The sequence below is a fragment of the Balaenoptera physalus genome (assembly GCF_965194825.1).
Source record: "Balaenoptera physalus genome assembly, chromosome: 5".
Taxonomy (NCBI): domain Eukaryota; kingdom Metazoa; phylum Chordata; class Mammalia; order Artiodactyla; family Balaenopteridae; genus Balaenoptera; species Balaenoptera physalus.
Genome location: NC_138884.1, coordinates 76,261,754 through 76,276,995, shown reverse-complemented (window position 1 = coordinate 76,276,995; position 15,242 = coordinate 76,261,754). Strand labels below are relative to the sequence as shown.

General features: G+C 44.4%; 1 protein-coding gene across 7 annotated transcripts in view; it reads left to right on the top strand.

The window, feature by feature from the left end:
* Positions 1-15,242, top strand: part of PDGFRA (platelet derived growth factor receptor alpha) — a 46,871-nt gene that overhangs the window by 18,871 nt on the left and 12,758 nt on the right. For all 7 annotated transcript variants that reach the window (XM_082462229.1, XM_082462232.1, XM_082462234.1 and 4 more), the window contains 13 exons: positions 264-435; positions 530-719; positions 4,215-4,330; positions 5,264-5,390; positions 6,455-6,648; positions 7,431-7,525; positions 7,745-7,877; positions 9,576-9,680; positions 10,067-10,177; positions 10,422-10,575; positions 11,466-11,632; positions 13,856-13,971; positions 14,333-14,455. In XM_082462229.1, coding sequence (XP_082318355.1) covers positions 264-435; positions 530-719; positions 4,215-4,330; positions 5,264-5,390; positions 6,455-6,648; positions 7,431-7,525; positions 7,745-7,877; positions 9,576-9,680; positions 10,067-10,177; positions 10,422-10,575; positions 11,466-11,632; positions 13,856-13,971; positions 14,333-14,455 — 1,803 coding nt within the window. The remainder of the gene's footprint in view (positions 1-263; positions 436-529; positions 720-4,214; positions 4,331-5,263; positions 5,391-6,454; positions 6,649-7,430; positions 7,526-7,744; positions 7,878-9,575; positions 9,681-10,066; positions 10,178-10,421; positions 10,576-11,465; positions 11,633-13,855; positions 13,972-14,332; positions 14,456-15,242) is intronic.

The window sequence follows — 15,242 nt, the reverse complement described above, 5'->3', positions numbered from 1 at the left end:
ACCCTTTTTTTAATTAGACTTTATTTTTTAGGGCAGTTTTAAGTTCACAGCAAAATTGAGGCGAAAGTACTGAGATTTCTTGCATAGCTCCTGGGCTCACACGAGAGCAACCTCCCCCATCACATCCCCACAGGGCGGTACACTTGTTACAATCCGCGAACCCATATCAGTGTATCATTATCACCCAGAGTCCGTAGCTTACGTGAGGGTTCACTCTTAGGAGCTAGCTTGTTAAAGTCGGTTTTCCTCCCCTTTTTCTGTAGAAAGGCAAAGGCATCACAATGCTGGAGGAAACCAAGGTCCCGTCCATCAAATTGGTGTACACTCTGATGGTCCCCGAGGCCACGGTGAAAGATAGCGGAGATTACGAATGTGCTGCCCGCCAGGCCACCAAGGAGGTCAAAGAAATGAAGAAAGTCACCATTTCTGTGCATGGTACGTTCTGCTTTCTAAAATGTCCATCGGCTGTGCTGCTCGGGGATCCACTATGCGGTAATCATTGTTTAATTGGAAACTTTTCCCCGTACAGAGAAAGGGTTTATTGAAATCAAACCCAACTTCAGCCCGTTGGAAGCTGTCAACCTGCATGAAGTCAAACATTTTGTGGTGGACGTGCAGGCCTACCCCCCTCCCAGGATAGCCTGGCTGAAGGACAACCTGACTCTGATTGAGAATCTCACGGAGATCACCACTGACATAGAAAAGATTCAGGAAATAAGGTAAAGAAACACCCTTCCTGAGTATGCCTTTTCTTTTTATTGTGTATTCCTAGATAGACTGAGGTTTGTGCGTGTCTTACAACCCAAACCAAGAGTCCATATAGAAAATTTAGCAGTCAGAAATAGGAGATAGTGGAAATCAAGTACCTTTCCCGATAACATTGCAATGCAGTAACAGTATGTTGGTAAGTTTATGATCAAACGAGAAAAAGAAGAACTGAAAATCTCTGCTCCCAATGAAAGATACGTTCCTGGATTCAGCAAGGGATGGAGGAAAGAAAGTAAAATTGGACCCACTTGTATGGTGATTACAGTTCCAGGGCAATTAGCACATAAACCTACATGAAACAAAACATTGCTGGCTTCATTTGAAACGCATTTGCCCCAGTGAGGCCTCCATGGGAAATAAGAGTAGTGTCTGGTTAAATGTGGTTAGGAGAAGACATACAGTGAATAGTTTGTATCCCTGCCCTCTGAGGAGTCGGGAGACTGCTGTCATCTCTTAACCAGTGGTGGAGTTTTGGGTAAGTCACCCTTCAGCCTCAGTTTTCCCATCTATAATGTAGGGTTAATAATACCTTGTGTCCTTCAAGGCGAGGAACTGGACCAGATGATATTTTGAGGTCTCTTGCAGTTTTAAGCTCTGATTAGAATTTAGGAGTAGAAGGTACCTCTTGAAGGGCTCAGCTAATCCAGCCCTGCACCTTTGTCAGAAACCATCCCAGGGAGACACAGTCCTCTATTTCAAGCCTTCAGGGAAGAAGAGAAGACAGAACCCCTCTCTCATCAGTTTGCTTAACCTCAGGATTCGCTTTCTTCTTTCTGAACTAAATTCCATGTGTAATTGAGAAGTGACATCTGGGAAAATGGTCGTGGAAACCTCTGTGGAACAGTGATGGAAAAAGAAGTGGGATACTGAATCTGGAAGGCTTTCTGATGACACGAAATGGAGGTGCACAAAGAGGTGGGCAGTGCCCAACTTTCCACTAGGCTGTGAGGCCAGAGAGGAATAGGGTGATCCTGGCACAGCCAACACTTGAGACACCCGTCTGAGGGCTGTCTGCAAGCTACAGTAAATAGCGATGGCCAGACAGCGGTCGTCAGCTTAGTGGTCCAGGAGAGTGGCCTGTTCAGGTGCTTCGAGAGTTCCTGCAGCACATCTGGTCCCCATGATGGGCAGGGGAACATAGGATGCATATGATGGAGGGGTGTCTGGCTTAACTTAAAACTAGTGAATCCGGGCTTCCCTGGTGGCACAGTGGTTAAGAATCCGCCTGCCAATGCAGGGATACGGGTTCAAGCCCTGGTCCGGGAAGATCCCACATGCTGCGGAGCAACTAAGCCCGCGCGCCACAACTACTGAGCCTGCGCTCTAGAGCCCGCAAGCCACAACTACTGAACCCGTGTGCCTAGAGCCCGTGCTCTGCAACAAGAGAAGCCACCACAATGAGAAGCCTGCGCACCGCAACGAAGAGTAGCCCCCGCTCACCGCAACTAGAGAAAGCCCACGCGTAGCAACGGAAACCCAACAGAGCCAAAAATAAATAAATAAAATAAATAAATTTAAAAAAAACCCAAAAACTAGTGGATCCACCAGCTTCCTTGGCTGAACAAGTGCAGGAAATGAACGACAAAAGACTGTCTGGTCATTGGCAGCCAGGGGTGCTAAGGGAACTCTAAAGAAGTCTATTCCAGAGTGTGTCCAGTGTGGTGTGGCAGAGGGAAAGCCAGCCCAGCATGCTCTCGTCACAGGTCCCAGCACCTGGCGTCTTGGGCTAGAAGACTCTACATTAGCAGGGTATTTTGGAGCCTCTGAAATGCTTTCCTATAGATGATTTCATGTAATTAATTCTCAAAATGACACTTGCATACAGCTTTCCAATGCTACACATAAGGAACCTGAGGCATGGAGAGGTTCAGTCATGCCCCAGGTCTCCTCCCTTCATGACCAGTGCTCTTCCTCTCACTCCACCTTCTTTTCACTCACAGTTCCACACTGTACTGTTTTTTTTAAATTTTTTTTTATTTTTTAATTTTTATTTATTTATTTATTTATTTTTAATTAATTAATTAATTTATTTTTGGCTGTGTTGGGTCTTCATTCCTGTGCGAGGGCTTTCTCTAGTTGTGGCAAGCAGGGGCCACTCTTCATCGCGGTGCGCTGGCCTCTCACTATCGCGGCCTCTTTTGTTGCGGAGCACAGGCTCCAGATGCGCAGGCTCAGCAATTGTGGCTCACGGGCCTAGTTGCTCCGCGGCATGTGGGGTCCTCCCAGACCAGGGCTCGAACCCGTGTCACCTGCATTAGCAGGCGGATTCTCAACCACTGCGCCACCAGGGAAGCCCCTGTTTTTTTTTTAAATTATAAATTTGTTTATTTATTTATTTTTATTTTTGGCTGTGTTGGGTCTTTGTTGCTGTGCATGGGCTTTCTCTAGTTGTGGTGAGCGGGGGCTACTCTTCGTTGCGGAGCATGGGCTCTAGGCGCGAGGGCTCAGTAGTTGTGGCTCGTGGGCTCTAGAGCGCAGACTTAGTAGTTGTGGCACACAGGCTTAGTTGCTCTGTGGCATGTGGGATCTTCCCGGACCAGGGCTCAAACCCATGTCCCCTGCCTTGGCAGGCAGATTCTTAACCATTGTGCCACCAGGGAAGCCTATCACACTGTACTGTTTTGTTAATGACAGTCAAATGGGCAATTACTTTATAGATGCACACACACACGTGCGCACACACACATACTCATGGCCAAATGTCATTTATTATATGTGTAAGAAACCTTTTGGAGAAGCTTCCCATTAATGAAGTATGAAGGACTATGTTTCTCTAATTTATTTAGTTTTTAAGATGAATCCTGTGTTTTAAAATCATTCAAGCCTAAAGACAGTGCATTGTAAGAAACCTTATTCCATTCCTGTCCTCGTGTTCCTCGGTACCCCCTCCTCTCCACCCCCAGGGGAATACTTTTGTTAGTTATGTTAGGTTCTTATGAAACCTTCCAGAGTTTCTTAAAGCAAATACAAGCAAGCAGGAATTTTATACCCTAGTGACCTCTTCGGATCGATACAGAGACAGTGTCCTCCTTCTTTCTTCCAAGGATGTTCCATTGTTTGGCTAATCACTCAAACGGTGAATATTTAGGGGAAGCAAGTATTTTTTTAAAAGGTAAAAATCAAGGGTTAAAAAAAAAAAAGGAAAGTTGGTGGGTTTATTCCCATTCAGAAGTCTGGCCTTAGCAGAGCTGACTGCTCTTGTAGCCACATAAGCCATTGCTCATCTCAGGTTTTCCCGTCTTATGTTTAAGAATTAAGCGTCTATGACTCAGACCTTCAGTGCGTAGAAAGTGTATCAAAAATCCCAGAGAGCGATGATATGGACAAGAAAACAAGGTGTTTTTACTTTTTTACAAAAAACAAAATTCGAATTGAATATGGTTATTACTTAACGATTAGAATTTATTTGGCTACAACTTGCTGAAACAAAGTCCTTTTCTTTTAAGGTATCGAAGCAAATTAAAGCTGATCCGAGCTAAGGAAGAAGACAGCGGCCATTATACTATTGTAGTTCAAAATGAAGACGATGTGAAGAGCTATACTTTTGAACTCTTAACTCAAGGTATGTAAGGGCTGTATAAAGATAATGCCAGCTCAGTGGATGCGTGACTGAGAGTCTCCCGAGGAGAGCCTGGCGCTTCTCCCCCAGGTCGTGGAGGGAAAAGCAGTCCTTTTGGGGGAGAAGCAGGGACTGTAGATGTCACATGTCAGGGATAGCTTTGCTGGACTTATAAATCCACATAATTCTGGGAGGTTCCAGGCTAGTCTGGAATACTTTGGGAATTCCTAGGCTCCACTAGCTTCCTCACCATCTGCTTCTCAATGTGGTCTGGGAAGAGTGACATGATGCTTTTTGGTCTGGATGACCTTAGATTGTTCCAGAGTGTTTGGCCTTTTTGCTTTGCTTTACTTGTAGACCTTGTACAGTGGCCCTTCCCAGAAAGGAGTGCCCAAGTCTTTACATTCTGGTTCAGAGCATACTCACCTACCTTGGGCCACATACTGTCTTAGGTGGGCTCATTTGACCCTCAAAGTCAATCGGTGATACAAGTATCAGCATATTTCTAAATTATTTGATCCCAGGTTAAAAAAAAATCTTTAAAACCTAATAATATCCCATAGATGCACTTTGGTAAATGCTGCTTTAGATTATACCATTTAGATGAATCCATTAGATGATTCCCAAGCTATAATATAATTTTAAGAGCCTTCTTGCCTTTCAAGCCAAATAACCACAGGGGCTTTTTGCTTTCTTCACTGCAGATTTAAAACACCACAGGGCACAAATGCCAAATCACTGAAAATGTGACCATGCTCTTACCCAAGTGGGTCTGTCCAAACTGGAGTGTTACTGTGCGCATGACTCAGTGGCTGCTTGATTTGTAGGTTTGAATGTCACGCGGACAAGTTCTGAACTCGTGGAATTCCACTTCGTAATTCCCAGAACTTCTGGGACACGAACCATTCAATTCTGATTTCTTTTCACCTCTTGCAGTTCCGTCATCCATTCTGGACTTGGTCGACGACCACCATGGCTCTAATGGGGGCCAGACAGTGAGATGCACAGCTGAAGGAACCCCTCTTCCTGATATTGAGTGGATGATTTGCAAAGATATTAAGAAGTATGGAAATCACACATTCCTTTTCCATTTGTGGTCAAAATGTTTCTTCCTCGGGACAAAGGACATTCAAGTGCATTTTACTTCTTTCGCTGGCCCTTTGTTTTGTGTTTGTGATTCTTATTTGGCCTAAGTCTCATGAACTACAAGATAGGGTTCCGAACATGGACCTCGTGTGTGTGTGTGCAGGCGCCCAGGTGCACTTCTGTGTTCCTGAGTAGCTATAAGAAGGTCGACATCTTTCAGCAGATTCTCAAAGGGTCTCTAATCTGAAGAGAGCATGAATCTAAAGAACTGCTGTAAGAGGATTTTTACTACCCTGGCCCACAGTTTCACCTCACGTTTCATCTGTGGTGAATGTTATTTGGTGGCTAGACTGGCATGTGAAAATAAATGAAGGTACTGCCCAGGTGTCTTCTCACTCCCTGCTGTGTGGCGGGAGTTAAGGTACCCGTCCCTCCTTCAGCCCCCATCCCTCACCCTTCCCCGGCGGGCACGTGAGCAGCACATTTGCACTCCCACCTGTAGTGACTGCTGTGCTCAGAAGCCTCATTGCTTCTCCTGGAGACGGAGACTCCTAGACCCACGCCCCCCCTACCCCCCCCACCCAGGCCACAAGGCAGCAGACTTGGATCCGGACTGGAGCTGGAATCGAGGTCTAACCCTAGTGACACCTGAGGGGGTCCTCACGGTGTGGGTGGAGAGAAGGGAGGGCAGCAGGCCTCTTCGGAGGGGTGGGACGTTGGGATAGTTAAACATTCTTGAAGTCCAGGTTGCTCATGGGTTCAAGGCTTGGGATGGGTAGTTCTATTGGATTGAACTTGTTTATCTCTGCCTTGTCTTCATAACCAGTTAACTTTTAAATACCCACATGTAGCTTATTCTCTCTTGGAGAGCAAGGTGTTGAATGTCAATCTGCACATAAAATAAGAAAATCGACCTGTAGCCCCCCCAAATGCAGACAAAGTCAGGGCTGCTTGCCGTCTTAGATGATTCTCACTGCTCCACCCACCCCCACGACTCCCCGTAATTGGCTCTATACCTATACCCTTTTTCTCCGTCTCCAGATGTAATAACGAAACTTCATGGACGATTTTGGCCAACAATGTCTCAAACATCATCACGGAGGTCCACCCCCGAGACAGGAGCATGGTGGAGGGCCAAGTGACATTCGCCAAAGTGGAGGAGACCATTGCAGTCCGATGCCTGGCTAAGAATCTCCTCGGGGTGGAGAGCCGAGAGCTGAAGTTGGTGGCTCCCAGTGAGTAGCTCGTGGCTCAGGACAACGCTGAGTCAGCAGCCGAGCCCTTCCTCTCTCAAGCAGAACTTTGAATCCCAGATGGGGTCCTGTAGGAATGCAGGTCCCTCGGTGGAAATGCAGCTCTGGATGCTGTTAACGGGCCTTCTCTGGGCATCTGTGTGGGAGCCCTTTCTTTCAGATTCAAATCCCAAACCGCATTGTGCAGAGGCCCCTCGGCATTTTGCTTGTCTAACCGTATCGCTACCCAGTCTCTTTGGTCTGAGCGTGTGGGGATGGAGGATGGGGAAGAAGGATCTTCCGCCTTGTTGCTCTTTGTAACAGTTGAGACAGGTTGAATTCTTTAAAAAGAAAAATCAATGAAGCCAAAAGCAATATAAGTAAACTGCAACCTTTCAAAATAACTGAACTTAATTTTCTGAACTTATGTTCTAAACTTATGCTACTAATGGTAGCTCTCAATCTCACTTATTAATATTTATATGCCAATTCATATTTTGTCCAGAAGGTTAATGTTGGAGCACCTTTGGAGAAAGTATTTTGTTCCCAGCTGAATTTTGTCCCTTTCCCTTCTAACGGAAGAGCTGGAGTAGTTTCATGCATGTAGATAACTGAGAGATGGTCTTGCCCATCCCCCAGATAAGACTGGCAGCTCTCATGCTTCTCCACCAGTAGTGAAAGATTTCTGGCCCAGAAACAGCCACCCTGCCTTCCTGCCCTCCTGTGTGTTTGTGCAAATTCTCCACCGTGCCTCTCTCTCTCTGTCTCTCTCTCTCGTCCTCTAGCTCTGCGTTCTGAACTCACGGTGGCGGCCGCAGTCTTGGTGTTGCTGGTGATCGTGATCATCTCACTCATTGTCCTGGTTGTCATTTGGAAACAGGTAGATATTTCTTTTAAAGAACTAAAAATATTTGAAACCAATAAGAACAAGAAGAAGAGCAACCTAATTCAGGGCTTGGCACAAAGAAGGAGCTCAGTAACAACATGATGAGTGAACGTTGTTGAATCCTACTGTGTCCAGTCATTTTGCTGCTGCGGTTAAGCTTTGGTACATTCGGACGTTGGTAATTCACCAGTTACCTGTCCTGGTCATTTATAGAAACCAAGGTATGAAATTCGTTGGAGGGTCATTGAATCAATCAGCCCCGATGGACATGAATATATTTATGTGGACCCGATGCAACTGCCTTATGACTCGAGATGGGAGTTTCCAAGAGATGGACTAGTGCTTGGTAAGCTCCTACTGGGGTGATCTCCCAAGACTCCCTTTGATTTGTACGCAACTTTACTCTTTACAGGCCTGTGGAGGAATCAAGGATCTGAGCTTGTGCTTAGTAAAAGCTAAGCATTAGAAATTGGCTTTCAGAAATATTTTTCTCTCTTGAAAATGAGTTAATTGAATCACGGCAATGATTTGTTTTTACCTCCTTCCCTAGCAAATTACAGTTAAAGAAAATTTTACAAAGGGAGAAGAGAATATGAGGAGGCCTGCCAAAGATACCCATCAAAGTGGCTTTGCTTTGGAAATGACACCAATTGAAAATGAGACGAATTTCTACGACTAAAAAGGAACAGATGAGAAATGAATGAGGACAATCGGAAAATATATTTTGACTCAGTACATTCTGAGGATTATTAGATACTTCTTTAAAATATAGAATATAAAAATATAGGTTGCTTTTAAAACGAACATGAAAAAAATCATCAAGCCAGCTTCTCACAAACTTTTCAAATATTTCAATCTTGGGCTGAGACCAAGAACATGAAGCTTTAGTCCAAGGGATTTTTTTGTTTGTTTTTTTAAAATCACATTCTGAATGAACGAAAACAGGACAAAGACAAATGAAAGTTAGAGCTAGAGGTTGTGTCATCATGACTATTCTAACAGTATGTACTTCAGAGGATGCCAAAGGCATTTTAAAATTATCCACTTGTCTCATTCCAAAATACAGCCAAGTTAGGTCTTCTTAGAGAGTTACTTAAACTGAAATCAAACAAGACACCCTATTCACAGACCTATACCTGGGAACTAAGCTTTCTTTATTATATTTTCTCCCTTGTTTTACAAAAATGGATGAGGAGCTTAAGGAAGTTAAAAAGTAATAAAATATGGAGAAAAAGGGCAACATCCCTAACGTACCAAGAAGCATCCCTGTGTCTCTCTGCTTCTGTGTATTGTCAAGTTGCTAGGGAAGCAGTACCTTTCCAGGAACAGTTTCCAGCCATGCAAACACGCAGTCACAGGCAGTGCTGGCTGTTAGTGCCCTTTCATGAGCCGAGTCTTTCCCTGGCTTGGCAGAAACATCTGTTTTAGACTGAGCTCTTTAAGAGTGGGGACCAGAGCTTCCATTTCATTTTGTATCTCCCAGCGTGTGGCAAAGTGTTGTGCTCCTAGGGCATGTTTAGCCTTTGCTCTTCCTAGTCTTCCTAACAAACAGGCAGCAAGGGAGCCAGCCCGAAGTTGTCTTCATCACTGCTTAGAATCCGTGATGTCTTGAATACTGAAGTATTTCCAGTGGATAAAGGCTTATTGATGCAAAAGATGGCCCTGTTTGTGTGTGGAAAACAGAAGGGTAGAGAACCAGGAGGTTTGGGCCAGAGCCACAGAAAGCAAGTGCCGCAGAGCCCACGATTTGGCCCGGTTCTCCAGCTGGTAGACAAGAGTACTCACACCAGGGAGGGCTACACCCTCCTTCTTCCCGCCTGTGCTTTCCTTTCCTTTGCAAATGTTATTTGACAAAAGCAGTGATACTAATTTCCTGCCCTGTGGGCTCATTTCTGGTTTTGACGTGATGACTTGGAGGAATCATTATGCTTCCTCCATATGGGAGAAACACCACCCAGCTGTGTACCCATGAGCGCTGGCCGTGGTAAATGAAGCTGATGAGATGCCTGATTCTGCATGTGTTGATGGTGCTGGTTGCCCACAGGTCGTATCCTGGGCTCTGGCGCATTTGGGAAAGTGGTTGAAGGAACTGCCTATGGATTAAGTCGGTCCCAACCTGTCATGAAAGTAGCAGTGAAGATGCTAAAACGTAAGTGCCCCTTTCTGGGGATTTTTTTGAACATGGAGATATTAAGTAAATTGCTCAAAATCACACAGCCAGTAAATGCCAAATTTAGGACTAGATCTTGGTTCTTTTGACTCTAGGTTTTATTTGTATTTCGACTCTTCTGTCAGTTAGGTTTATTTAGATTGTTCTTGTTGCCTATATGTTGGAAAATCAAGAGTTATTTTTAGTGGCTTCTTTTTACCCTGAAGACTAGGGATTAGTTATTAGCATCTAGACTGAGTCACTGTTTCTCTTTTAGACTGTTGTTAAATAAAATGATGTCCAATCATAGGATTAGCCATGTTTTTGGCTTTTTCTGGGTAGTAAATAGTTTAGTTGAACCGATACGTGATTTATTTCTTCAATAGCCACAGCCAGATCCAGTGAAAAACAAGCTCTCATGTCTGAACTGAAGATAATGACCCACCTGGGGCCACATTTAAACATTGTGAACTTGCTGGGAGCCTGCACCAAGTCAGGTAGGCTTGCTCACCTGAGAGTGAAGATTTTCATAGAACACTATGGTTGTGAAGACTGTCTAGGCTTTTTAATTCCCAAACATGCCAGCAAATATAAGTCCCTTGAATGGAGTTGTTGACTGGATTCTACTGAGGGAAGCTCACTGTTCTCGAGCAGCATCTCTTACCAGTGTAGACACAGTAATTCATGGCTCTTCTGTTCTTCATTTTCATGCTTATCTCCAACTGGTTTTGGACCCCACAGGCCCCATTTACATCATCACTGAGTACTGCTTCTATGGGGATTTGGTCAACTATTTGCATAAGAATAGGGACAGCTTCTTGAGCCGCCACCCAGAGAAGCCAAAGAAAGAGCTGGACATTTTTGGATTGAACCCGGCTGACGAAAGCACACGAAGGTAGGTGCAAAGAGAGACGCCGTTGTGAATCGTTGTCTTATGAGCTTCACCAGTGGAGAGAACCCATGTCCTGATAGAGGCCATGTCTGCAGATTCAGTGCCAGGAGGTAGCAAGACTTAGAGTCAACTACCCTGCTCCATCATCCTGTAACATGGTGCTGAGAGATACCTGATGTCTGCAGGTGTTTTGAACCAAGATATCATGTTGGGGATAGGTTTGCTGATAGGTTTGAATGAGAGTGAGAGTTGGAATAGTTCTGGGAACCAGTTTGCTGTTTATGTTTGCTGTTTATGTATGTTCTACTTAAGACCTCTAAATGCATCTCTGGCCAGGGATGCCCCAGTGCTCATATCTTGTGAGAAACTATCTGATTTCTAAGTTTGAGATACCGGTCCTTGCTGAACCTGTGCCTATCAGTCAAGCCAGTGAAGTGATGATCCCCACTGTAGAAGTCTAAAGTGGCTAAAAAGATCTCTGTAGATACGAAGTTCTGTAAGATCAGAAAGGACGTGAGTTCACTTCATATTAATTTACTCAACGGACACCAAATTGGTGCTAAATTTATTGAGTAGCAGGATTTGTCTGCCCAAGCCACTTGGTCACGTGGTACAGGTTTGTGGCCCGTGAACTGGAAAACAGAATAAAGACGGACACAGCTGAGTTGAGATGGTCCATGTGTTTGTGTGATCATTGACTGATGCTCATCTCCCCGACTAGACCGACTAGACCACCCTGGTGAAGGGTATGGGTGGTTACGCCTTTGTTCCCCGTGCCGCCCCCATGCCCACCACTGCCTCGCATGTGGTGGGTACCTAGTTGTCATCTACTGAATGTCGGACGATCTCTCCAGAGGACACCCTGGTTAAGGTTTCTTTTTCTGTTTTTACAGTTACGTTATTTTATCTTTTGAAAATAACGGTGACTACATGGACATGAAGCAAGCTGACACTACACAGTATGTCCCCATGCTGGAAAGGAAAGAGGTTTCTAAGTACTCAGACATCCAGAGAGCGCTGTACGATCGCCCAGCCTCATATAAGAAGAAATCCATGTTAGGTAAAGGTGTCTTTGCTTATGCTTTGGGTGTTGTGATCTTCCAGTGGTTTAATATGATACCTAAAATACTCAGAAGATGGTGAGCAGGCCTGGTAAGTAGGACCGCCGGGCCACATGGTCCCTAACTGCAGATCTGCACAACTGAGTCTATGACGTGTTTTTGAAGGTCTGTGGTCTGTGAATTGAAAAAAGAAAAAGAATAAAGATAGACCTAATGTAATAAATTTTTCAGACTTTAAATGTAATTATTTTATTTTATTAATTTAGTTTAATTTTATTTTTTTGTCCAGTTTTATTGAGATATAATTGATATACAGGACTGTGTAAGTTTAAGTTGCACAGCGTAATGATTTGAAACATCATGAAATGATCACCACAGTAAGTGTAGTGAACACCCATTATCTCACACAGATGCAAAATAAAAGAAAAAGAAAAAAATTGTTTTCCTTGTGATGAGAATTCTTAGTATTTACTTACTTAACTTTCATATATAATATATAGCAGTGTTAATTATATTGATCATGTTGTACATTATATCCCTGTAATGTACATTTTAAAATGTAGTCATTTTAAAGAATTGTTCATAATGGTATTCATTTTTTGGTGTTAACATGACTTTCTTTTTTTTTTCTTCTTTAAATGAAAGTATGGTGGCAGTTGATGTTTCTTCTCAGTACCCTTACTTGGAAAAATTACAAGCTGGCAATCTTACATTGGTTCCTAATATTATTTTTTTTAATTTAATTATATAAACCTCTAATATCTGTGAGTTCAATAGCCCTTGTTTTTAGCTTTGCTAATATCCAGTTTGTGATAGAAACTGGAAAGTGGACAATTTGAGGTTATATTTTCTGACAAGGGTGTTGGGTGCTTCTACTGAATGTTGTTTGAAGGAAGATCTGTTTGTTTTCAAAGCAGATGAGCATGTGGCAGGGTTGAATTGATCTGTAAACTCCAGGGAGCCTAGCTGATGCCCATAGCAGATGGACCACCCCACATCTGCTGGGGGGTGGTCCTTCCAGGCTTCTACTCTCATCACAGGCTTGGAGTGGGGAGGAGGCTGCTAGATAGATCTGACGATGCCTTGTTCCATAATCTTGTATCATTGGGTCTGAGACCTCCCGTTGGTCCCTGCAAAAAGGTGTTGAGCTGTCATGGAAATTGTTTTGAAAATCATTAATGTACTCTGGATGCTTTCAGGGTTCTTAAGTGAAAGGTACAGTCATTAAAAAAAAGAATGTGCTTGTTTTGCAAAGCGCAGTACAGAATAATATTTTCCACTCCTGCAGCTCCAAGGTCCATTCACATCTCATTGCCAACTGGGTAAACTTCCAAGACCTTTTAAAAGATTAGCCAATGAGACTTGTCGGAACCAGTCCTTCCTCTTCCCTCCTGTATTGTTAAAAATAGTTTACGTTGCTTCCCAGGCTGGACGTGGCTCTGGATGTCAGGGGAACCTGATTCATGCTCAACCCAGGCCCAGTTGGCAGGCAGACCATTGCTTTCTGGCTGGAAAAATGTGAAGGGCTGCAGCTACTCTTCACATGCCTGAACTTTTTCAAAAAGTGCTGAGAACTGCTGGCCTAGATTGCCTCCTTCCTCGAAAACCCTGGGACCCTTCCAGAGGGGACCAACTGGGGAAAGTGGACAAATTACAAAGAAAGGGAACTACGCGCAAAGTCTTTGGCACTGACCTTTAAGATCGCTACCTCTAGTTGGACTGGTGGCTAATTTTATTCACAAAGTAAGCCAAGTACTATGAAGGTGGCTTTAAAAAGAAAAAAAAAAGCAATTCCTAGAAGCTGCTTTTTCAAAGAGCCCTCATGTACATTCATCACGGAAGATTTGTGTGTGTATGTGTGTGTGTGTGTTTAAAGTGGCTGAGGTGATTTGCTAATGAAGATTGAAAAAAGAAATTTGGGAGGCAAACAACAAAATATGTGTGAGAACGCATGATACTGGTCCTTATGGAATCATATATACGTATATATATATTTAAACCAGGTATATGTTTCTACAGATGTATTTCTTTTTAAAGAGAGCACGTTTGCATATTTTACACACCCACCTGTGAGGTTCAGAAACTATAACAAAATGATCTTAAGTGTGTTCTTTGGACAAGCCTCCGCAGTCTGCCGAGTGGCCCAGCCCTGCGGGAGTGTCAAGGTGGGTAATGTTTCATGCTGTCCGCCAGCACCAACACACTTAATTCCTTTCCTGCAGACTCAGAAGTCAAAAACCTCCTTTCAGATGATAACTCAGAAGGCCTTACTTTGTTGGATTTGTTGAGCTTTACGTATCAAGTTGCCCGAGGAATGGAGTTTTTGGCTTCGAAAAATGTAAGTGTATTCAGGGGACAGAGACTTCTTTAGACCCAGGCCACAGATCTGAGCAAGGTGAGCGTGGAAGGGAGATCGTGGAGAAGCCTGTAGCAACGGCTGCTTCTCTCTTCCTCATCCCCAAAGCAGAGCGGGGCATCCAGCAGGATCAGGTGTCTACTTTTCTGCAGAGCTTTGTCCCTCTCGGGAGGGACTGGGATGAGAGCCTGCGAGAGGGGAGCTCTTTATGCCAGGACAGCCTCCCTGAGGCTGTGTGCCAGGCAGCTCCAAGCGCCCCCATGAAGTGGCCAGTCTTGCAGGGGTGATGCTGTCTAGCGCAGGTGGATTGACACCCCCCGTCATTTCTTCCCTTTCTGCGCAGTGTGTCCACCGGGACCTGGCCGCTCGCAACGTCCTCCTGGCGCAAGGGAAAATCGTGAAGATCTGTGACTTTGGCCTGGCCAGAGACATCATGCATGATTCGAACTACGTGTCAAAAGGCAGCGTACGTGCTCTCACCTTGTTTGGCGTGCTCGCCCTCCCTCACTTGCATCTCTGAAAGCGGGTGTTGCTTCCAGCCATTCAGTGCCCAGATTTTTAACACAGAGTCCATGACGTTCATCAATGGGCTCCAGGGGTCAGTATGAAAAGCACAGGCTCTACAGACAGACTGCCTGGGTGTGAGCACCATCTCCAGCACCTACTAGTGTGGGGCCTTGGCCATTCCGTACCTCGGTTTCCCTATCTGTATCAGGGAAGTGAAATTAGTACCTATCTCCTGAGTTGCCGCAGAGTATTAGATCACTGGATTCATGTAAAATGCTTAGGACGGTGCCTGGCACATACAAAGCAGCCCGTAAGTGTTAGTTAATAATACGTAAGTTGTGCATTTATTTCCAAGGAGAGCACCTCTTTTATCAAATTTTCAAATGGTGTCTATGACCCCTAAAATGTTAAAACCATTTGAGTTAATACATCTTAGAGGCACAGTTTCCTTAAAGATAGTCATTCTGTCCTACACTTGAACCTTCTCCCCACTATTTCTTATAGTTCAAAAATGTAATTGGCTCTCAGGTCACTAGGTCTGTTCTTAATTTTGTTCCTAGGAAGACCTGAAAATAGAGGACAGGTCCATTCAGGGCTCACGCTTTTGGGGTAAAAATTCAGGATTAAATATCTTGGCATGTTCTTCCTTGGAAGGGTGTAAGAGGCAGCAGTGACCACCCGTCTTTCATTAAATACGTATTGAGCACCCACTAGGTGCCAGGCACTCTTCTGAGTGCCGAGAGTAC